The 26,238-nt window shown below is 32.8% G+C and overlaps 1 protein-coding gene across 1 annotated transcript in view; it reads left to right on the top strand.

The window, feature by feature from the left end:
* The window catches only part of LOC149795725 (uncharacterized), a 66,560-nt gene extending 41,571 nt beyond the window's left edge, over nucleotides 1-24,989 (top strand). The window contains exons 10-12 of the mRNA XM_089965626.1: nucleotides 17,050-17,227; nucleotides 18,562-18,661; nucleotides 22,960-24,989. Coding sequence (XP_089821752.1) covers nucleotides 17,050-17,227; nucleotides 18,562-18,661; nucleotides 22,960-23,146 — 465 coding nt within the window. The 3' untranslated portion in view covers nucleotides 23,147-24,989. The remainder of the gene's footprint in view (nucleotides 1-17,049; nucleotides 17,228-18,561; nucleotides 18,662-22,959) is intronic.
* Nucleotides 24,990-26,238: the final 1,249 nt, after the last annotated feature.

Raw genomic sequence — 26,238 nt, 5'->3', positions numbered from 1 at the left:
GCAGAGTTGAGATTTGTGTGGAAATACCTTGGTGGATATCTTAAGGGATTGGAGCAAATGGCTCTGGTAATCTTTTCTGCTACACTCTTCAAGTAGTATGCTGATCAACTTCTTCACACCAAGCCTTGAAGTGCTTTAGCTATCAAAATACTCAGAAATATTGTCCAATTTCCATGACTCAGACAACTTTCTTTCAAATCTTTGGGTGAACTGTTCCTTATTTCTGAGACCAGGTCTCACACTAATTATAATGGCTGGTTTTGTTAACTTTGCCATAGGTAAATAATGTTCTTTAGTCCTGTGTGCTAACCACTCACCTCCAAGTCTTTTAAAGAGACATATTTTGATGCTGATTTCTTGAATTTCATAAGCCAAGGCTACACAGAATGACATACTCAAGCTAAGAAGAAATCTTACTTGACTGACTCTTGCTTGTTAGTCACAGTGCTGGCCATTAAATATATGGAGACTAGTGAAACTGAATCTGTCAATAGCATAGCCCTTGGAGCATGGCATGAATAACTGATTGATCAGACAGTGTTCTTCTAATCACCTGTCTAGCTACAGTTGAGGCTGAAGTTGTGTGTTGCATCAGAGTGGCATTGTTACAATCGACAGCTCCTCTTTTCAACTACCAGATTTTCTCCTCTAAGGACATGGGACAGCAAACTGTTGTCTCCACACCATTGCCTCTAACAACTTGAAGCAATGATGCATTGGGCCTATTCTACAACTTGGAGACTGGAGGAATATTGGAAGTGGGAATAATTATGTTTGTCCGACATCAATGTTTTATATTAATGGCTTTACATTGTATATTATGATAAGTTGCCCTCAGCAGGAAAGTTATGAATTGTATAAATGAATGAGTATAGAAATTAGGTGAGTGGATAACATGTATCCATGCCTGTACCACTGACAGTCATTCCAAATTTATTCAAAGTCTCTAACTGTCAACCAGCAAATTCTGATTTCTACGGTTGAACAAAGATAATAAATTCTGAAACAGATATTAAGAAGTGATGGTTTTTATCAACTCATCATAGTAGCTGTGATATCATAGAAAATAATTTTTATTGCTTTATCTTGTGTGCCATGTCACAGCATGTATTTATGCATGAGTATGGTTAAGCTGTACATCAGCACATCACTAGCTAGCATTATATATACACACACACTCATATCAGTGGACACTCTATTACCAGAAAAGGTGTTAAGAATGTCATGATTATGGTCACTTGGTGATTGCTTAAACATCTTCTCTATATTGAATAAATCTAAAAAAATGCACTTGTATCATTTAACAATTCAAATACCCTCTTATTGACTAAACTCCTTATGAATATATGACCTGTTGGGTTGTCATAGGTCTCATAGTACTCTATATTCTTGCTGAATATAAAACCTGTTGGGTTATCATAGGTCTCATAGTACTCTATATTATTGTTGAATATATAATCTGTTGGGTTGTCATTGATCTCATATTACTGTATATTCTTGTAGAATATAAAACCTGTTGGGTTGTCATAGGTCTCATAGTACTCTATATTCTTGCTGAATATAAAACCTGTTGGGTTATAACAGGTCTCATAGTACTCTATATTATTGTTGAATAAAGCCTATTGGGTTGTCATTGATCTCATATTACTGTATACTCTATATTCTTGTTGATTATATTACCTTTTGAATTGTCATTGATCTCATAGTACTCTATATTCTTGTTGAATATATAACCTTTTGGGTTGTCTTTGATCTCATAGTTCTCTATCTTCTTGTTGACTCTATAACCTGTGGGGTTATCATTGATCTCATAGTACTCTATATTCTTTTTGAATAAATAACCTATTGGGTTGTCATTGGTCTCATAGTACTGTATATTCTTGTCGAATATATCCCCTTTTGGGTTGTCATGGGTCTCCTCGTACTTTATATTCTTGTTGAATATATACCCTGTTGGTTTTCCATTGCTCTGATATTCTTGATGAATATATAACCAGTCGGGTTGTCATTGATCTCATAGTACTGTATATTCTTGATGAATATATAACCAATCGAGTTGTCATTGATCTCATAGTACCTTATATTCTTGATGAATATATAACCTATTGGATTGTCATTGATCTCATAGTACTCTATATTCTTGTTGAATATAAAACCTGTTGGGTTGTCATTGTTCTCATAGTTCTCTATATTCTTGTTGATTATATAACCTGTTGAGTTGTCATAGATCTCATAGTACTCTATATTCTTGTTGAATATATAACCTGTTGGGATGTCATCGATCTCACAGTTCTCTATATTCTTGTCGAATATATAACCTGTTGGGTTGTCATTGATCTCACAATACTGTATATTCTTGTTGAATATATAACCTGTTGTGTTGTCATTATATGTAGCCTGTTTGGTTGTCATTGGTCTCAAAATACTGTAAATTCTTGTTGAATATATAACCTGTTGAATTGTCATTGATCTCATAGTACTCTATATTCTTGTTGAATATATGGTATCACGGTACCAATTGTTTTTCCATATACCTCAATGCTAATGTTTTGTGAAATAAATATACTTTCTGTCCTACTTGGGCATGTATGTCACACACTGTCATATAGAACAATGCTAGATTGTCAATTTGACAATGACATAACCAGGTACTCCATTGCATTTAAGAGAGATAACTCTATTGCAACTAGACAGGGGTAAGAGTTACCTAGTCACAACAAGCACATTTTCAGCCATGTGTACCATATTTTAAAAAAATCATAAAAAATACAAAATATGATCTAGATAGAAATTAACACAAACTCACATGTTGCCAAGAGGCTCAACAATTTTTTAAGCCAAACAGAAAGTACAACTCTTACATAATGCACCAATCACAGCTAGTGTTGTTCTTTAATTCTGAATACAATGTTCCATACACCTTAAGCTCCGCCCACCTGGACTTGCGCAATTGGTACCGTTATACCTATAGCAAACCTTAATTTTTCCAATAATCTGTGAAATAGTTCGGGACTGTATAAGTAACAAATATACTTAGTCTCACTTGTGAAAAACAATTTGATGAGGTACTAACCTATGTCTTATATGAATGTGTATAGAAATGTCATTGAGCTGTTTGAACTATTGTTTTCATACTTTTGCTTCACCATCAAAATCATCTTTTGTAATAAAACGAATTCTTTCAACTATGACTTGTATCTTATTCCTATCAGCACTTATTGGACTTCACATAGGTGATATGGGATAAATCACATTATGTCATATTATGTAATAACTAGGTCAAAGGTCAATGTACCAAATAGTATGTACCTGTCCTATTTCAAAATGTACAATTCACCTAAAAGAAAGGAATTTATATTTGTTTGGTAGGTGCAGAACTTAACATCAGAGACAGGTGGACATGACCCAATCTTATTCTAAAGTATAAGCTTTGACTACTTTACACTATCTGCAGATACAAGAGGTCACTAACCACCAGTCCTCACACAAAGGTCCACCTACCCATCCTCTTTGTAACACAAATAGTAAGCTTTCCTGCTTTGTAATGTGAATAAAATTGTTTCAATAAGCCAATCAGTCACCAAATATAGTAAATCACAGCTTATAAGTGGTTATGTTGGATTGGGGGGGGTGAACTTAGGGGAATAAAATACAGAAAAATGCCAAATATAAACACTAAGTATAGCACATCAAATGGAGTTAAAAACAGGAGGAAAGTGTTTATCTAAAAGGGAGAGGTAACTTATGATAAAGGAATTAAAGGAGGCAAAGTCAGCAATGCGAAAAATGAGAAGTGAAAGTTTGATGACCTTACCTTGGACAAATATATGGGGCAGGGCCCAACAGGTCCAAGAACAGCCCAAAGGCAACTGTGCTATAACATCCCTTACAGGTACCCAAATTTCAAGTGAAGTTGTGTTCATTTCCATCTAATATGAAAGGGTGAATAATTTAGATAATATAGATACATATAAAGTATATTTCTTCTACATAAGAATTTAATAATAACTGGCATAAGATAGAGAGAAACTTATCTCAGATCCAAACAGAACATACCTTATCAGTTTTTAAACTTGTAAACTTTACTGTGAGAAATTATTAAATTGCTTCTACTTACATTTGCATCAAGATAGAGGGCTAATATAATACTTCACAAATCTTCTCTTTATTTTCATAACCAGTCACTGAAAATGTGAGATTTTATTTCCTTGAAATGTTATGACTGGTGTAAGGGAGATAACTGAATGATATACATAAGGTGTGGTAACCTCTAATACAGTATCCATGTAATATAGATGAGTTCATCAACAACCTGTATTAACTTCATTGCAATTAAATTATCTCAAAATACATTACAGATAAAGTGAGAACCTAACATTTAGACTCCTATATTTAGTGGAGACCTCAAGAGTCATGTAATTTTAATTTCTAAGATGACGCAGCTCTTTCATATCACATAGTTCATATTTTCTACAATGCCAGCATGCAGAGTGCAGCCTTCCATAACCATGCAGATATCATTTCATGCCAATTTGGATTCTTGCGATGGGATGCAAAGTTTCAAGAACAGTGTGGATTTGAATGGAATGAATATGCACTGTGTGACTAAAATGGTTATCATTCTGTAATGTTGGACCAAACATGGAAATTCCACAAGAGCAGCTTGACACAAAGAAATAGGATTAATTGAAAGTCAATAGTAGATTATAATTGGGCTTATACAAGTGCCAATGGGAAATGCTGACTTTAGGAAACTGTTCTTGTCTGTTGGTATTCACTGCTACTTCAACAAAAGGGAATGCAAGAGAACTGAACTAACTACATGAACAATTTCAAAGCAGGAAAGTGTAAAAAAAAGGACAATTAGAGCAGGACAATTCAAATTAAAGTGGGAAGAAATACCATATCCTTAATAAATTACCCAAAAATTACTCATGCCAGAACATCCCACATGGTACAAGTGATCTATCTACAAGTGTAACAGCTATCTTGTTCTTGTAAGGCATGCCATAAACCAGGATAGAGAACACTCTATCTACAAGTGTACTTAGAGTGTTCTCTATCCTGGTTTATGGCATGCCTTACAAGAACAAGATAGCTGTTTTTGTACACATGATTTTTCATCTTTTGCAGGTAAAATAGCCAATATTTGGCCAAAATCAATTATATTATGTTTACATAACTTATTTTGTTGCGTGCATTCCAATCTAAGAGTTAACAGCACATACATAGAGGCATCAGGTAACACAAGCCTATATCTATCATAGCTATAGTTATCAAAAGTCCCCATCCAAAGCCAACTTGTGCTATTTTCTGAAGATTTCATACATTTTATTCTTAAAGAACTTTCAATATTTGACCAAAACTGTTCAGTACACATTTGTTTTCCTACATGAAACTAGTATAGTTCATAAATGCCGCTCACATGTATGCGTTTCTATGGATACACTGTGAGGCTATTCTTTCCTTTAGGTATCACGGTACCAATTGTTTTTCCATATACCTCAATGCTAATGTTTTGTGAAATAGATATACTTTCTGTCCTACTTGGGCATGCATGTCACACACTGTCATATAGAACAATGCTAGATTGTCAATTTGACAATGACATAACCAGGTACTCCACTGCATTTAAGAGAGATAACTCTATTGCAACTAGACAGGGGTAAGAGTTACCTAGTCACAACAAGCACATTTTCAGCCATGTGTACCATATTTTAAAAAAATCATAAAAAATACAAAATATGATCTAGATAGAAATTAACACAAACTCACATGTTGCCAAGAGGCTCAACAATTTTTTAAGCCAAACAGAAAGTACAACTCTTACATAATGCACCAATCACAGCTAGTGTTGTTCTTTAATTCTGAATACAATGTTCCATACACCTTAAGCTCCGCCCACCTGGACTTGCGCAATTGGTACCGTTATACCATATAACGTGTTGGGTTGTCATAGGTCTCATAGTACTCTATATTCTTGTTGAATCTATAACCTGATGGTTTGTCATTGGTCTCCACATACTTTATATTCTTGTTGAATATATAACCTGCTGGGTTGTCATTCATCTGATAGTATTCCATATTCTTGTTGAATATATGACCTGTCAGGTTGTCTTTGATCTCATAGTACTGTATATTCTTGTTCAATATATAACCTGTTGGATTGTCATTGATCTCATACTACTGTATATTCTTCATGAATATATAACCTGTTGAGTTGTCTTTGATCTCATAGTACTCTATATTATTTTTGAATATTTTATGTGTTCGATTATAATTGATCTCATAGTACTGTATATTCTTGATGAATATATAATGTGTTGACTTCTCATTGATCTCATAGTACTGTTTATTCTTCATCAATATATAACTTGCTGAGTTGTCATTTATCGCATAGTACTGTATATTCTTGTTGATTATATAATGTGTTGGGTTGTCATTGATCTCATAGTTCTCTATATTCTTGTTGAATATATAATCTGATGGGTTGTCATTGATCTCAAAGTTCTCTATATTCTTGTCAAATATATAACCTGTTGAGTTGTCCTTGATCTCATAGTACTGTATATTCTTGTTGAATATATAACATGTTGGATTGTCATTGATCTCATAGTACTTTATAGTCTTGTTCATTATAAAACCTGTTGAGTTGTCATTGATCTCATAGTACTGTATAGTCTTGTTGATTATATAACCTGATGGGTTGTCATTGATCTCATAGTACTCTGTATTCTTCTTGAATATATAACCTGTTGGATTGTCTTTGATCTCATAGTACTGTATATTCTTGCTGAATATATAACCTGTTGGGTTGTCATTGATCTCATAGTACTGTATATTCTTCATGAATATATAACCAATCGAATTGTCATTGATCTCATAGTACTTTATATTCTTGATGAATATATAACCTATTGGATTGTCATTGATCTCATAGTATACTATATTCTTGTTGAATATATAACCTGTTGGGTTCTCATTGATCTAATAGAACTCTATATTCTTATTCAGTATATAACCTGTAGGGTTGCCATTGATCTCATAGTACTCTATATTGTTGTTGAATACATAACCTGTTGGGTTGTCATTGATCTCATAGTACTCTATATTCTTGTTGAATATATACCCTGTTGGATTGTCATTAATCTCACAGTACTCTATATTCTTGTTGATAATATAACCTGTTGAGTTGTTATTGATCACATAGTACTCTATATTCTTGTTGATAATATAACCTGTTCAGTTGTCATTGATCTCATAGTACACTATATTCTTGTTGAATATAGATCCTGTTGGGTTCTCATTTATCTAATAGAACTCTATATTATTATTCAGTGTATAAGCTGTAGGGTTGCCATTGATCTCATAGTACTCTATATTCTTGTTGAATGTATACCCTGTTGGATTGCCATTGATCTCATAGTACTTCATATTCTTGATGAATATATATTCTGCTGGGTTGTTATTCATCTCATAGTACTCTATATTCTTGCTGAATATATAACCTGTTGGGTAGTCATTGATCTCACAGTTCTCTATATTCTTCTTGATTATATAACCAACCGAGTTGTCATCGATCTCAAAGTACTCTATATTTTTGTTGAATATATAACCTGTTAGGAAGTCATTGATCTCATAGTTCTGTATATTCTTGTTGTTTATATAACATGTTGAGTTGTCATTGATCTCATACTACTCTATATTCATGTTGAAAATATAACTTGTTGGATTGTCATTGATCTCATGGTATTGTATATTCTTTTTGAATATATAACCTGTTGGCATGTCATTGGTCTCATAGTATTTTATATTCTTGTTGAATAAATAACCGGTTGAGTTGTCTTTGATCTCATAGTACTGTATATTCTTGCTGAATATATAACCTGTTGGGTTGTCATTGATCTCATAGTTCTCTATATTCTTGTTGATTATATAACCAATGAAGTTGTCATTGATCTCATACTACTGTATATTCTTGTTGAATATATCCCCTGTTGGGATTGTCATTGATCTCATGGTACCCTATATTCTTGTTGATTATATAACCTGTTGAGTTGTCAGTGATCTCATTGTACTCTATCTTCTTGTCGAATATATAACCTGTTGGGTTCTCATTGATCTAATAGAACTCTATATTCTTATTCAGTGTATAACCTGTAGGGTTGCCATTGATCTCATAATACTCTACATTCTTGTTGAATATATACCCTGTTGGATTGTCATTGATCTCATAGCACTTCATATTCTTGATGAATATATATTCTGCTGGGTTGTTATTAATTTCATAGTACTCTATATTCTTGTTGAATATATAACCTTTTGGGTTGTCATTGATTTCACAGTTGTCTATATTCTTGTCCAATATATAACCTGGTGGGTTGCCGTTGATCTCATAATACTGCATATTCTTGTTGAAAATATAACCTGTTGTGTTGTCATTGGTCTCATAATACTGTATATTTTGTTGAATATATAACCTGTTAGGTTGTCATTATATATAACCTGTTTGATTATCAATGGTCTCATAATACTGTAAATTCTTGTTGAATATATAACCTGCTGAGTTGTCCTTGATCTCATAGTAATGTATATTCTTGTTGATTATATAACATGTTGGATTGTCATTGAGTTTATAGTACTGTATAGTCTTGTTGACTATAAAACCTGTTGAGTTGTCATTTATCTCATAGTACTGTATAGTCTTGTTGTTTATATAACCTATTGAGTTGTCATTGATCTGATAGTACTTTGTATTCTTGTTGAATATATAGCCTGTTGGATTGTCTTTGATTTCATAGTACTGTATATTCTTGTTGAATATATAACCTGTTGGGGTGTCATTGATTTCATAGTACTCTATATTCTTGTTGATTATAAAACCAATCGAGTTTTCATTGATCTCATAGTACTCTATATTTTTGTTCAATATATAACCTGTTGGGATGTCATTGATCACACTGTTCTCTATATTCTGGTTGAATATATAAGCTGTTGAGTTGTCATTGATCTAATAGTACTCTATATTCTTGTTGATTATATAACATCTTGAGTTGTCATTGATCTCATAGTACTGTAAATTCTTGTTGCATATATAACTTGTTGGATTGTCAGTGATATCATAGTATTGTGTATTATTGTTGAAAATGTAACCTGTTGGGTTGTCATTGGTCTCATAGTACTGTATATTCTTGTTGAATATATAACCTGTTAGGTTGTCATTGATCTCATAGTTCTCTACATTTTTATTCAATATGTAACCTGTTGGGTTGTCATTGGCCTCATGGTATTGTATATTCTTGTTGATTATATAACATCTTGAGTTGTCATTGATCTGATAGTACTGTAAATTCTTGTTGCATATATAACTTGTTGGATTGTCAGTGATATCATAGTATTGTGTATTATTGTTGAAAATGTAACCTGTTGGGTTGTCATTGGTCTCATAGTACTGTATATTCTTGTTGAATATATAACATGTTAGGTTGTCATTGATCTCATAGTTCTCTACATTTTTATTCAATATGTAACCTGTTGGGTTGTCATTGGCCTCATGGTATTGTATATTCTTGTTGAATAAATAACCTGTTGAGTTGTCATTGATCTCATAGTACTCTATATTCTTGTTGCTTATATCCCCTGTTGGATTATCATTGATCTCATAGTACTGTATATTCTTGTTGAATATATAACCTGTTGGGATGTCGTTGATCTCACCGTTCTCTATATTCTTGTCGAATATATAACCTGTTGTGTTGTCATTGGTCTCATAATACTGTATATTTTGTTGAATATATAACCTCTTGTGTTGTCATTATATATAACCTTTTTCGTTGTAAATGGTCTCATAATACTGTCAATTCTTGTTGAATATATAACCTGTTGAGTTGTCATTGATCTCATAGTTCTCTATATTCTTGTTCAATACATAACCTGTTGAGTTGTCCTTGATCTCATAGTAGTGTATATTCTTGTTGAATATATAACATTTTGGATTGTCATTGATCTCATAGTACTGTATAGACTTGTTGATTATAAAACCTGTTGAATTGTCATTAATCTCATATTACTGCATAGTCTTTTTGATTATAAAACCTGTTGAATTGTCATTAATCTCATAGTACTTTGTATTCTTGTTGAATATATAACCTGTTAGATTGTCTTTGATCTCATAGTACTGTACATTCTTGCTGAATATATAACCTGTTGGGTTGTCATTGATCTCACAGTTCTCAATATTCTTGTTGATTATATAACCAACCGAGTTGTCATTGATCTCAAAGTACTCTATATTTTTATTGAATATATAACCTGTTAGGATGTCATTGATCTCATAGTTCTGTCTATTCTTGTTGTTTATATAACATGTTGAGTTGTCATTGATCTCATAGTACTCAATATTCATTTTGTAGATATAACTTGTTGGATTGTCATTGATCTCATGGTATTGTATATTCTTGTTGAATATATAACCTGTTGGGGTGTCATTGGTCTCATAGTATTTTATATTCTTGTTGAATAAGTAACCGGTTGAATTGTCTTTGATCTCATAGTACTGTATATTCTTGCTGAATATATAACCTGTTGGGTTGTCATTGATCTCATTGTTCTCTATATTCTTGTTGATTATATAACTAACCGAGTTGTCATTGATCTCATAGTTATGTATATTCTTGTTGAATATATCCCCTGTTGGGATTGTCATTGATCTCATAGTACTCTATATTCTTGTTGATTATATAACCTATTGAGTTGTCAGTAATCTCATTGTACTCTATATTCTTGTCGAATATATGACCTGTTGGGATGTCATTGGTTTCATAGTTGTCTATATTTTTGTCCAATATATAACCTGTTGGTTTGTCATTCATCTCACAATACTGTATATTCATGTTGAATATATAACCTGTTGTGTTGTCATTGGTCTTATAATACTGTATATTTTGTTGAATGTATAACCTGTTGTGTTGTCATTATATATAACCAGTTTGGTTATCAGTGGTCTCATAATACTGTAAATTCTTGATGAATATATAACCTGTTGGGTTGTCCTTCTTCTCATAGTATTGTATATTCTTGTTGAATATATAACATCTTGGATTGTCATTGGTCTCATAGTACTGTATAATCTTGTTGATTATAAAACCTGTTGAGTTGTCATTGATCTCCTAGTACTGTATAGTCTTGTTGATTATATAACCTGCTGAGTTTGTCATTGATCTGATAGTACTCAACATTATTTGTTGAATATAAAACCTGTTGGGTTGTCATTCATCTCATAGTTCTCTATATTCTTGTTGAATATATAACCAATCGAGTAGTCATTGATCTCATAGTACTCTATATTTTTGTTCAATATGTAACTTGTTGGGATGTCATTGATCTCACAGTTCTCTATATTGTGGTTGAATATATAACCTGTTGGGTTGTCATTGATTTAATAGTACTCTATATTCTTGTTGAATATATAACCAGTTGGGATGTCATTGATCTGATAGTTCTCTATATTGTTGTTGATTATATAACATGTTGAGTTGGCATTGATCTCATAGTACTGTATATTCATGTTGAATATATAACTTGTTGGATTCTCATTGATCTCATAATATTGTATATTCTTGTTGAATATATAACCTGTTGGGTTGTCATTGGTCTCATATTATTGCATATTCTTGTTGAATACTTAACCTGTTGAGTTGTCATTGATCTCATAGTACTCTATATTCTTGTTGAATATATGACCTGTTGGTTTGTCATTGATCTCATAGTACTCTATATTCTTGTTTAATATATACCCTGTTGGATTGTCATTGATCTCATAGTACTCTACATTCTTGTTGATGATATAACCGGTTGAGTTCTCATTGATCTCATAGTACTGTATATTCTTGTTTAATATATAACCTGTTGGGTTGTCATTGATCTCACAATACTGTGTATTGTTGTTGAATATATCCTGTTGTGTTATTATTGGTCTCATAATACTGTATATTTTGTTGAATATATAACATGTTGTGTTGTCATTATATATAACCTGTTTGGTTGTCAATGGTCTCATAATACTGTAAATTCTTGTAGAATATACAACCTGTTGAGTTGTCGTAGGTCTCATAGTACTCTACATTCTTGTTGAATGCATCACCTGTCGGTTTGTCATTGGTCTCATAATACCGTATATTGGTTGAATATATAACTTGTTGTGTTGTCATTATATATAATCTGTTTGGTTGTCATTGGTCTCACACGACTGTAAATTCTTGTTGAATATATAACCTGTTGATTCGTCATACGTCTCATAGCACTTTATATTATTGTTGAATATATGACCTGTTGTGTTGTCATTATAAATAACCTGTTTGTTTGTCATTGGTCTCATAATACTGTTTATTCTTGCTGAATATATAATCCGTTCGATTATAATTGATCTTAGAATACTGTATATTCTTCATGAATATATAACCTGTTGGGTTCTCATTGGTCTCATAGTATTGTATATTCTTGTTGATTATATAACCTGTTGAGTTGTCATTGATCTCATAGTACTCGATATTCTTGTTGAATATATAACCTGTTGAGTTGTCCTTGATCTCATAGTAATGTATATTCTTGTTGAATATATGACATGTTGGATTGTCATTGATCTCATCTTACAGTATACTCTTGTTCATTATATATAACCTGTTGAGTTGTCATTGATCTCATAGTACTGTATAGTCTTGTTGATTATATAACATGTTGAGTTGTCATTGATCTCACAGCACTCTGTATTCTTGTTGAATATATAACCAGTTGGATTGTCCTTGATCTCATAGTACTGTAATTTCTTGTTGAATATATAACCTGTTGGGCTGTCATTGATCTAATAGTTCTCTATATTCTTGTTGATTATATAACCATTCGAGTTGTCATTGATCTCATGGTAATGTATAGTCTTATTGATTATATAACCTGTTGATTTGTCACTGATCTCATAGTACTGAATAGTCTTGTTGATTATGAAACCTGTTGAGTTGTCATTGATCTCATGGTACTCTGTATTCTTGTTGAATATATAACCAGTTGGATTGTCCTTGATCTCATAGTAGTGTATATTCTTGTTGAATTTATAACCTGTTCGGTTGTCATTGATCTAATAATTCTCTATATTCTCGTTGATTATATAACCATTCGAGTTGTCATTGATCTCATAGTACTCTATATTCTTGTTGAATATATTACCTGGTCGGATGACATTGATCTCACAGTTCTCTATATTCTAGTTGAATATATAACCTGCTTGGTTGTCATTGGTCTGCTAATGCTGTATATTTTGTTGAATATATAACCTGTTGATGTTATTATATATAACCTGTTGTGTTGTCATAGGTCTCATATTACTGTAAATTCTTGTTGAATATATAACCTGTTGGGATTTCTTTGATCTGATATTTTTGTGTATTATTGTTGAATATATAACCTGTTGGGTTGCCATTGATCTCATTTTACTCTATATTGTTTTTGAATATATATAACCTATTTCGTTGTCATTGGTCTCATATTACTGTATATTCCTGTTGAATATAGAACCTGTTGGGTTGTCATTAGTCTCATAGTACTTTATATTTTTGTTGAATATATCACCTGTTGGGTTGTCATTGGTCTCATATTACTGTATATTCTTGTTCAATCATGTTTGTTTGTCATTGGTCTCCTCGTGCTTTCTATTCTTGTTGAATATTTAACCTGTTGGGTTGTCATTGGTCTGATAGTACTCTATATTCTTGTTGAATATATGACCTATTGGGTTGTCATTGATCTCATAGTACTGTATTTTCTTGTTGAATATATATAACCTCTTGGGTTGTGATTGATCTCATAGTACTGTATATTCTTCATGAATATATAAACTGTTGGGTTGTCATTGGTCTGATAGTACTGTATATTCTTGTTGAATGTATATCTTTTTTGGTTGTCATTGGTCTGATAGTACTCTGTATTCTTGTTGAATATATGACCTGTCGGGTTGTCATTGATCTTGTAGTACTGTATATTCTTGTTGAATATATGACCTCTTGGGTTGTCATTGATCTCATAGTACTGTCTATTCTTCATGAAGATATAACCTGTTGAGTTGTTGTTGATCTCATAGTACTGTATATTCTTGTTGAATCTATAACCTGTTGTCTTGTCATTGGTCTCATAGTACTCTATATTCTTCATGAATATTTAACCTGTTGTCATTGATTTCATAGTACTGTATATTCTTCATGAATATATAGCCTGTTGGGTGGTCATTGGTCTCATAGTACTGTATATTCTTGTTGAATCTATAACCTGTAGGGTTGTCATTGTTCTCCTAGTACTTTATATTCTTGATGAATATATAATCTGTTGAGTTGTCATTGATCTCATAGTACTGTATATTCTTCATGAATATATAACCTATTGGGTTGTCATAGATTTCATATTACTTTATAATCTTGGTGAATGTATAACCTGTTGGGTTGTCATTGGTCTCATAGCACTGTATATTCTTGTTGAATCTATAACCTGATGGTTTGTCATTGGTCTGATTGTACTATATATTCTTGTTGAATATATAGCCTGTTGGATTGTCATTGATCTCATAGTACTGTATATTGTTGTTGAATATGTAACCTGTTGGATTGTCATTGATCTCATAGTAATGTATATTCTTGTTGAATATATAACGTGTTATGTTGTCATTGATCTCATAATACTGTATATTCTTGTTGATTATATAACCTGTTGAGTTGTCATTGATCACATAGCACTGTATAGTCTTGTTGATTATATAATCTGATGGGTTGTCATTGATCTCGTAGTGTTGACATTATATATGACCTGTTTTGTTGTCAATGGTCTCTTAATACTGTAAATTTTTGTTGGATATATAACCTGTTGAGTTGTCATTGATCTCATAGTACTCTATATTCTTGTTGAATATATAATCTCATGGGTTGTCATTGATCTCGTAGTTCTATATATTTTTTTAAAATATATAACCTGCTGAGTTGTCATTGATCTCATAGTACTCTATATTCTTGTTGAATATATAATCTCATTGGTTGTCATTGATCTCGTAGTTCTCTATTTTTTTTAAAATATATAACCTGCTGAGTTCTCATTGATCTCATAGTACTCTATATTCTTGTTGAATGTATAATCTGTTGGGTTGTCATTGGTATCATAGTTCTCTATATTGTTTTGAATTTATAACATGTTGGATTGTCATTGGTCTCGTAGTACTCAATATTCTTGTTGAATATATGACCTGTAGGGTTGTCATTGATCTGATAGTAGTGTATATTCTTGTTGAATATATAACCTGATGGGTTGTCTTTGATCTCATTCTTGTCTATATTCTTTTTGATTATATAACCTGCTGAGTTTTCATTTATCTCATAGTACTCTATTTTCTTGTTGAATATATAACCTGTTGGGTTTTCTTTAATCTCATATTTCGCTATATTCTTGTTGATTATGTAACCTGCTGAGTTGTCATTGGTCTCATGGTACTGTATATTCTTTTTGAATATATAACCTGTTGGGTTGTCATAGGTCTCATAGTACTCTATATTCTTGTTTAATATATAACCGCTTCGGTTGTCTTTGATCTCATAATTCTCTATATTCTTGTTGATTATATAACCTGTTGGATTGTCATTGGTCTCATAGCACTATATAGTCTTGTTTAATATATTACCTGTTGGGTTGCCATAGATCTGATAGTACTCAATGTTCTTGTTGAATATATAACCTGTTGAGTTGTCATTGATCTCATAGTACTGTATATTCTTGTTGAATATTTTACCTGGTGGATTGTCATTGATCTCATACTACTCTATATTCTTGATGAATAAATAACCGGTTGGGTTGTCATTGATCTTATAGTAATGTATATTCTTTTTATGTCTAAGCACTGATGCTAAGTGAATCTCTTTTACACTACAGCTTCGTATTACCACTTGCTATCGTCTGATACAGTGAATTCTCTTTTGATTTTATAGATTATTTTATTCTCTTTTTTATCAAACTAATCAAGATAAGGGTTCCGTATAATATATATATATATATATATATATATATATATATATATATATATATATATATATATATATATATATATATATATATATATATATATATATATATATAAGTAGTTTTCATACTTCTGTTATAAATCCTTACACTGATTATCTGACATTTTCTGTATGTTTCCCGATGACAGATCTGTCTGTTAGATTTAAAAGATATCTTTTAGACTTTGTGGTTGCCTTATCTGTCTACAGATTTTACTGTAGTTTCTGGTCAAAGGTGATTATTCTATCGATCCAAGCTTAAGATAAAGTTTTAGGTTTCTGTAGTGAATGCAGTACTTAATCTTTTTATTATGGGATAGACAGTTACTTAGGTACTTTTAGCCTGTTATTATTCTTATCTTTTGTCAACATCTTTTGTAATGGTGTTCGACCATCTTCACACTAATCGATATTCTTTGAAGTAGTTACTGAGGTGTATAGGTACTCAGAAGTGTACTTCATTATTGATCAAGAAATCAGTTTGCCACTCCTGTCAATAACATGCTTAGTGATTTACTTAATCGGCACTTAGTGGCCCACTTGAAGAACACACAAAGGTTTCTGTCTAAGCTTGTTTTTTAATTCCAAAATTACATGGTTATATTGCATGGTTTACGAAGTATAGTGTTCATACATGAGACCCACAAAACTGCGTCCTATGAACTATATATTATTGTCTGTTATACTGAATATAATTATTGTTAACATTATATTCAATTTAGAATATAAAACTTTCTTAAAGTGTATTTTGTATGCATAATCATTAAAACTGAACTCAGTCTACATGTCCGTGTTTGCGTTTCCTTTTTAAAACCAAATTACAATTTTATTTTGTCATTTTCTGTCTTTCCAGTTGAAAAATTATGCTCCAAGCAAACTTAACAATTGATAAAAAAGAACATTTGTATTTAGGTAAATCTTTCATTTGACGCTTATGTTAATAATAGTTCATATGTTATTTTCCCAGGTAAACGACGATACGCAAAAGAGGGCGTTAACAACAGGGAACCCATTAACATCATTACATCTGTCTCCGGTTCAAGCCCTTGACTCAGATACAACTACCACTTCAGGGCCTCGTACACCTTGGACTGAAAAGAAATCAAGAGAAATGTCCCCCTTGGCGCCTCTCTCTTCATTAGAAGGTACGTTTAGTGACTGACGGCTTTCCTCACACCAACTCACTCCCTGAGTGCGCTGCACTCTAAATCATTCATCTGCCTCTTAACCAGGCTTTTGAAGATAGTATAAGTTTTGTCCCTTGACGTGAGACTCAACACCACATAAAAAGTATGGAGGATAATTTGACATTGATCCTACTATTTACACTTCCACAAAGTTAATGAAATATGTTTGAACTGTTGAATATTATGCATTCAAAGCAAGAGTAAGTTGGAAGGCTAAAATAAATCAATAAGAGAAGAAAAATAACTGAAAAGGGAAATGTTAATGTACACTGATTTAGAAGATGCATCCAATACTAAAAGAAATTGAGTGCAGTCAGTTCTGAAAGAGAAGGCATATAACCTTTGTTAAGCAATGAAATATAATCAGATATGTCAGATTATTTCTTGTTGTTTAGTAGTTTCATGTATTTAAAACGGAGGTTTTATTTTTTTAAATTATGTATATTTTAAACTTTAAAATTTGCCATGACGTATTTGTGATTTATTTTCTGGATAGAAAACAAAGGTGAATATACTCGAAATGAGTACATGTCACTGAGTTAAAGAACGTCAACAGAAAGTGTTGCATTACTTTTTTTAATGACATTCTGAAACAATTAAATTTTAAATTTAGCAAAAGTCAGGAACAATAGATTTGATAAATGATTTTTATTATATTTTAAATCTTTCATATCCTTAACAACGAAGTTTGAGGTGCCAAGTGGCCGAGTGGTCTAAAGTGCTCACCGCTATGGATCACTGCCATCTCACCTCTGCATGAGTTTGAGCCTCGGGCTCCGCCAATGTTGGTACATGAGAAAGCTTGCCAGTAGATTCTTTCAGTGGTTTTCCTGGGCTCTTCCTTCACCATTTATACTGGCTGCCATAAATAGCCTATATTGTGCTAAAAATAGCATTAAACCCTATAACAACAACAACAATGACTACGACAGAAAGAAGGTTAAAACTATAATGAGTCCTGGTCGCTCACGAGTAAGCCTATTGATCAAAAGGTTGCTGGTTCGAATCCTACCATGGCACCAAATAACCTACGCCTGTTGCTTTGCCATAAAACACATAATCAGCAATAGTTCAGTTTATCAAAATTTATAATGATATGATCTTTCTATACGAATAATATAGCATAGGCTCCAAACCTCTTGCTATCAATAACGATTTTTCAAATGTATTCAGCTCCCAAAAATGTAATGGAGGATGTGTTTGTATTTCTATGTTAATGATTGTTAACTTTGCCTGTAGGTGTGTTTTAGATGCTTGTTAATAGACTCCATTTTCTTCTGGCTTCCCATTAGAACTGTCAGTCAGCCCCAGAACTCTTCCACATAGATTGGAGGCTCGGAGAAGTGATGATGACCAAGGGTCACCCACACCTCCACCATATCTACCCAAGAAGTGAGTATTTTCTTTGCTTAATCTAAAGGTTGCAAACATGCACTTTTGCAAAAAATATCATCATGGTTTAACAATGAAAGTGTCACCTTGGTATAGATGTTTTCAGCTCTCACGTTACTAATTATATTAAAAAATGAGAACCAGTCTAATAATGGGTGAACTTAATACAATATATATATATATATATATATATATATATATATATATATATATATATATATATATATATATATATATATATATATATCTGTGTGTGTGTGTGTGTTTGGATGGCAATAATTGGCTGATAATGAAAAGTACAATTTTAGTAAAGGGAATCAGTTGCTAGATAATCTAATTTGTAACTGATAAATATAAACACAATAATTTATCCATGGTGGAAGTTCAGTTTTTTTTCAGACTCGACATTGGATCACTCCATACTGGAATTAGTACCTGATTCATTAGGTGCGGAATTGAAAACACCTGTTTCAAACACATATAGTGTCAAACAAATACTTATTTCACAGAAGGATCAGTCTATACTGTGAAATATAAGTTTGATTATGAATATTCATAAATTTAAATTTATTAAATATTTGATATAATGGTCTTTCCATGGGTTTTTACGGAAGCTGAATGAGTCCTATAGAGAGCAATAGCCATTGAGTGGTTCCACATATGGATGCACAACAGTATACTGTCGATGTTAAATGTTTGTTGTATTTATGGATAATGAGCAGAATGAATACCTTGTGTGTACATCAGATGTCTAATAAGCACATTCGGATAGATCATATATTAGCATGAAAGGATGAGAGCGGTATAGTGTGCAGATCTGACTGTTTTCCACTTTGGTTAAATCTGTGCAACCAAATAAATAAATTTTAGACAGTTTATCATTTATATAGTAATTATGGTCACCAATGTGATATTTCTTACCTGGATGTTTTGAAACATTATTGTTCAGCTTTGGTCACTTCCACCATGGTTATGATGGTGTCCTCTCATGAATTTTGTGTTTCTATTAAATTTTATGGGAGTTGAATTAGTAATGTGAGTCTATGAAGAATCTGATGAAAATCGATGAATAAACTTCTTTCAGAAAATGAGATATATTGCATTATTAAAGATTTAATTTTTATATGTAAGGTGCCAAATACTATCCTTATATTTCTTAGCGTCAATATCTGACATCCTTATGTTATCTCTGTCTGAGAGAAAAGATAGAAAAGAACACAAATGTATTCTCCAACCGTCGCTTTAAAAAAACCTCTTGCATGGTCTATCGACTTCTCTCAGCTCGAAGAAGTCGGTAGATGCTTTTAGTAATAATATTGTCCATTTGTTCATCTGTTTATCCAAAATCAGTTTGGTTTTTTCAAGATAATTGTTCCATGAATTGTTGGGCATTTGAGCAAATTATTTAGTTGACTCCGAATTGAAGAGACCTCGGAAGAGTTTTATTTTCAGTTTTCTCTGTCACCATTTGAAGGAGTTATCGTCCCTGTTTGCTATTTCCCCTCCCCAACTTTCATGTATGCAGGTTTACCTTCCCAAGGACTGGTGGACTTTAAACAATTTTGACACGCAACTTCACTGTGATGAGACCTCAAACGAGTCCTATTCCCAAAGTTTCATTACATCATTTACCAGATTTATGTCCCCTTGTTTATCGTCCATCTGATATTGGCTTCCGCAGAATAATTTCAGTGATGTTTATTGGATTTGTACCAATACTGTATGCATCTTTACAGTAATGAGACCTTGAAAGAGTTTGAATTCCAGCATTCCACGGAATTATTTGCAGGAGTAATGCCTCCTGATTGCCCGTCCTACTATGTCTTCCACATCACAATATTACCACTGCTTATTGTATTTCAACCAAATGTTTTGTTCTGCTTAATATTGCTGAGGCTTTGGACAACTGATTTCCAGCATTTCGAAACAATTTACTAGAGTCGTAATCCATGATAGCCCATGATCATGACCTTATATTCCATAGCAGAACCTTACAAATGCTTACTTGATTTTTTTAAAAAATGTATTACTGAGTTTAATGCTTGAGTTCCATGACGTAATTTACAGGATTTATGCCAACTGGTTTCCCGTACTGTTCACTTTTGTTTCCATAGCATAACTTAACTTAGGTTCATTGGATTCCAATCAAGTTTAGTACAATACTTTATTATAAAGTTTATACTGAAGCGGACCTGAGGAAGATTTATTTCCAATGTTCTGCAACAACATCTGCAGAAGTTATATCCCTTGATTATCCATCCTCCATTCTTTCTTTCTCCATAGCATAATTAATCAAGGAGTGTTCGATTACAACCAAATTTAGTATGTATGTAGTAATAGTATTTTATATACTAGTTTAATCTGGAACTTGCTGCAGCTGTTCAGTTCATATTTAAACATCACATTACACACCCAGATTTGAACTAAAGGTACTTCTTTAACATCCTTTAAGACACAGTGAATCGACATATAGTAAAGCTAAAAACGTTTGGAAAGCGTAGAAAAGGGGCATACAGTGCATGCAAAACTGCATCGTATTTTATACTGAGTCAGGTGAAAGAACTCATCTGATATGGCTTATGAATATTTCTCGGCCTGATGGCCTTGCCGAATCCCTACGTCCTATCAACATCATTCTTTCAGCTGACTCAGAACAAAACACGTAGGCAGTTTTGTGTATTTACGCAACCTCAGCGCAATAGTGACTATATGGTGCCAACAAACTATAAAGTTGAAACATAAAATGAGGAATTGCACCAAAAATCAATCCTTCCAAATGTAAAGATGACCTAGAACAAAACTACATAAAAAACATACAGATTCTACAATTCTGTAAAACATAAATAAAAGGTAAAATTTCCATAGTTAATATCCTTACAACATATGGTTAAAGTTTTGAAACGTAAAAGCCACATTCCCACAAAAAAGTCAAACATTTTATCAGGTGGCACGTTATAATATAGTTTCATGGAGTTCACATCAAAAATGTGTTCAGCTGTCAGTGGACACTGGCGTGGTATGCATTCTTTTCAAGGTTCACCCTTCAGGATGTATGCACGAGTCAGGTATGTGTACATTGGTCGGTGACTTTATAATGATGAGACGTTGAATGATTTCACTTTTCAGTGTTCCACAACATTATTTGCATGAGTTATGTACCCTGATTGCCCTGTATTCCTGACTTTTATTTTTCAGCATTGTTTAATGGATAGTCGGATTTCTTACAAATTGTGTAGGCACATTTATACTGACAATACCTTAAATGAGTTTAATTTATAGTTTATTAGCTGTAATACATTGACACTATTTCCTTTGTTTATCTTAAAGGACGCAAAGTCCCCTCCTCTGAGCTTATAATTCCAACATCCAATTATACAGAACATTCTAGAAATCTGGAAAAAGAGAACTCAGAATTAGTTTGACTACCAAGTCATCAACTCATGCAGAATAATTTTATTTGTCATGCTCTCTTGGAAAATTGCCATCGTTTTTGTGCCCAAGTTTGTTTGTCTGCAGATTATTTTTAAAAAAATTCACTATTGACTAAGTGATTATAATTGAAGTCCTTGCATTATTTGATTGCAAAATTCGATCTCCTATTAGATTATGGAACTTTATTGCGCCATGTCATCTATTGGCTTTTCTCTTCACATTCCTTTTCCATTCCCATACCCAATGTTAAGGCAAGTAATTCCTCCGGAGTGACAGTTGTGAATTTTCATTTAGTATTTACTTCGGTGGTATTTATTTTGCACGCATGGATTAAATGTCGCTACTCATTAGGTGAGTAAGGCAGTAGTGACAGGTAAGCTTTACATTATTAAGATTTGTTTTATTCCCCCCTCCAAACCAACAAAATAAATATATAACTAAGGAAATAAAAATAATTACCTCCACAGACGACTGCCATCTCACCTCTGTGTCCTTTGGTTACAGTCTCGGGCTCGGCTAATGTGAGCATGTGGAAAAGCTTGCCAGTAGCTTCCAGTGTGTAAGTGATTCTTCTCGGGGTTTTCCCAAGATTTTCCACCAGTTCTACTTGCTGTCATTTATAATCAATCTTGCACTGAGAAATGGCACCAACCCCCAAAAAAGAGCAAAATTTGGTAATGCGCATATTTGACAAGAAACAATTTAAACTAGTTTTCACTATGATTGTGGGTGTGCATGTACGTGAAAGCAAAACTAAATCTGAACTTATTTTATAAGAATACAGATCATTTATTTTAAACATATATCATTATCATTTCTATTGATAGACTGTACAATGTCTTATCTTTTATTTTTCTATCATATAGCGTTACATCTAAGAAAGTCTTGCCTGGAATCAGCCTCTTTGCACAATCAAATTCAGTGATGGAAGAGAAGAAAAGAAGGAAAAAGAAGAAGAAGAAACAACAACAGAAAGATGAAATGTCTGAGTTGACTTATCTGACGCAGGAACCCATTGTTGCTAGTCCATATATAAAACCATCAGCAACATAGAAGAAATATCATCTAATAGAAATCTCATCAAATAGAAATATCATCTCAAATCAACATTTTGTTAGTTAAACTCTTCATGTCATTCGACAAGTTTTACTCAGTTAAATAAAGTACACAAGCTTGTCTATGCATCAACTCATCTAAATGAACATCATCTTGGACACGCATTTACAAATGCACAGACACACACACACACACACACGTTGCGACTTCTTTCTTTCAATTTTGTAGTCAACTTTTTTTCTCCCATTACCAAATTATTGCATTATTTGATCCATCAAAGAATTATAGCAGCCAGACATTTGTGTGGTAGAAAATTTCCAATTGGATAACTAGTGTCCCTTTCTCATTAAGCCAAGTTACATCACTCAAATCTTTGCTTATGGTGCTATAATAACTTTATACACAGCTATCATTATAATATTGTTATGTCACTTTAAAATTCATGTACATCAAATCAACCTTTATTTAAAGATATCCTAACCTAAATCACTGGTATTTTATATTTACTCTCCATTTCTGACATTATATTTGTCACTAGCTTGGTGTTTATTCCTTTCACGAAACCTGGAGAATATCCTCTCTCTCTCTCTCTCTCTCTCTCTCTCACACACACACACACACACACACACACTGTTGTTTGCTCCAAATGTATTTACTACCAATGTCAGCAATACCAAAATGTATTTCTTGCTTTTCTGAGTCAGCCATAAATTTAACCTTCAAACTTACGTGGTCTAAATGTTTTTTAAATTTCACTTAGACTTTAGTAAATAGCTTTTAGATAAAGGACAGTAAAACAAAATGTTGGAGCGTGTGAGTGATATGAAAACAGCAATTCAAGTAGTGTAAATTAACCCATTTGTTAATATTTTTAAGAAGAAAAATACAGAGATGTGTAATATTAGATGTACTTGAATTGGAATATTTCTCATAATAACATATTGTCATCCAAAATGGAGGCCAATATCATTTCCTTCCAATGCTATTATATGACTTGTGTTTTGTGTTACGACCTTACATTGGATATTTAATATAACTTTTGTTCTTCAACAAAGAATAAGCAGGAACAGCTCTAGGAATGATGTCTGGGGCTCTGGGAATGATGTCTGGGGTTCTGGGAATGATGTCTGGAGAAGTGTTTGCAAGTAGACAAGAAGTCTGTGGGATAGAACCCCTGGTGGAAGCCCATGGGAGGCAAAACACCTGGAATCTAAGTTTAACAAAACAATAAATCTTACTTTGTGAAATGTTATGGTTGTTCTGCTCACATTTTTCAGTGATATATACAAAAATATATACAAGGAAAGCAACTTTATTTCTTGCTTTCTCGGAGAGATGATGAATTACAATGAAAATCTAATCTCTCCTTTGTAACTCGTATGTATTTTCAATGAAAATAGACGATGTCAACTTTTGCAGAAAAGTGAAGTTAAATAACTTGTGTCAATTACTGTATAATATGTGCAGACATAATTAAAGTTTTAACTTTTTTTCATCCCATTTGCTTTGTAATGGTATGATTTACTAATAGAGATTGTACATTTGTTGTGTTTTCTATCGTATGAAGTAGGGATGGACTTATACTAGGCCCACCCCGGTCCAGCCCGGCCCAGCCCACCCCTGCCCTTCCATCACCTCTATAAGACATAGCATGCATTAATCATCAAGATTCAGCATTTTATTTTACATAAATATGAGCATATATTTCAATCCAGCATTGATGTGATCAAGTGATATGTATTGTTGGTTTATTCATTTTTTTTAAACTTTAAAGTAATAAGCTATAGTTTCTTTTTATACATATTTTCCTGAGAAATAAAGCTGCTTTTTGTTAATTTTACCTGTGTTTGTTGTAAAATGATTAAAAAATATTAAAGATTTAAATCTTTAATAGTTGTATTCTGATATATTAAACAATACACATCAGTTATGTAGAACTTTTAATTTCATCAAAGAACCTGTCAAAACAGCACAAACATACAGAGAAGTTGTTAGTCTAACAATAAATATCTTTGATTTTGTCTTTATCCACCCATCCATACCCCATCCCACCCAATAATGATTCCGAGAGCTCCATAGCGCCGTTAAAACAATCCGTTTTAGGCAGGCAAATGAAATTGTATAGTGTTTCTTTTAATACGTACATTTTTCAAATATTACAGGCTTATTTTGACACACTATTAGCATAAAAATCAAAATAACTTGAGCTAGATAAAGAACTTGGTAGACATATTTATATTTATATTTAGATAACATGATTAGATTTTCAGGCTATATTAGAAAAAATTATATCTTTTCAAATTTTGAAATCTTTGCGACTTAGACATTTTAGAGCGGAACTTTTATAAGCATTCTACAAAAAAAATTGTTTGGTAGGCATATGAAATTTATTAAACATATTTTGAACGGACATGTCAATGACTTCACGCAATATTTAGATGTTTCTATTATTTCCAATTTTTACCGCTCCGGCGGCCCGGTGGTTAGTGCGTCCGCCTCGGGTGCTGGAGGTCGTGGGTTCGATCCCCGGCCGAGTCATACCAAAGACTTACAAAAATGGTACAAACAGCTGCTTCGCTTGGCGCTCAGCATTAAGAAGTTAGTGTTAGGACTGGTCGGCCTGGTGTCAGGATAATGTGACTGGGTGGGACATCGTGCTACATGCCTGTGGCATGATGCCCCAGTGCTGGACATCACTATAAACTGCCACACTGTAGACATCGTAGCAAAATGACTGAAAAATTGTTAAAGCTACGTTAAAAATCCAAATTACACACACACACACACACACACACACATTTCCAATTTTTGGGATATATACGTTTTGGTGTACAGTGTGGACATAACGTGTTTTAATAATATACACTTTGTTGGATGATATCCCCTACAAACCATAGCTTGCGAGATGGGTTCAAGACATTATATATAATCATATTTATGCTTGCCTGGCATCAAACGCCTCAGCATAAAGATTAAATGGTTTCTCTTTGGGATAAGATGCTTGAAAACGGGTTAACATGAGATAGGTACGGGCTAACATCACGATACTGACTGACGTTGAGAGTGTTCAACGAAGGCTATTAATCAAT

This window comes from Sinohyriopsis cumingii, chromosome 7 (genome assembly GCF_028554795.1).
Source record: "Sinohyriopsis cumingii isolate HCF-2022 chromosome 7, ASM2855479v2, whole genome shotgun sequence".
Classification (NCBI taxonomy): Eukaryota; Metazoa; Mollusca; class Bivalvia; order Unionida; family Unionidae; genus Sinohyriopsis; species Sinohyriopsis cumingii.
The sequence above is the reverse complement of the archived record's forward strand: the minus strand, read 5'-3'. Positions and strand labels throughout refer to the sequence as shown.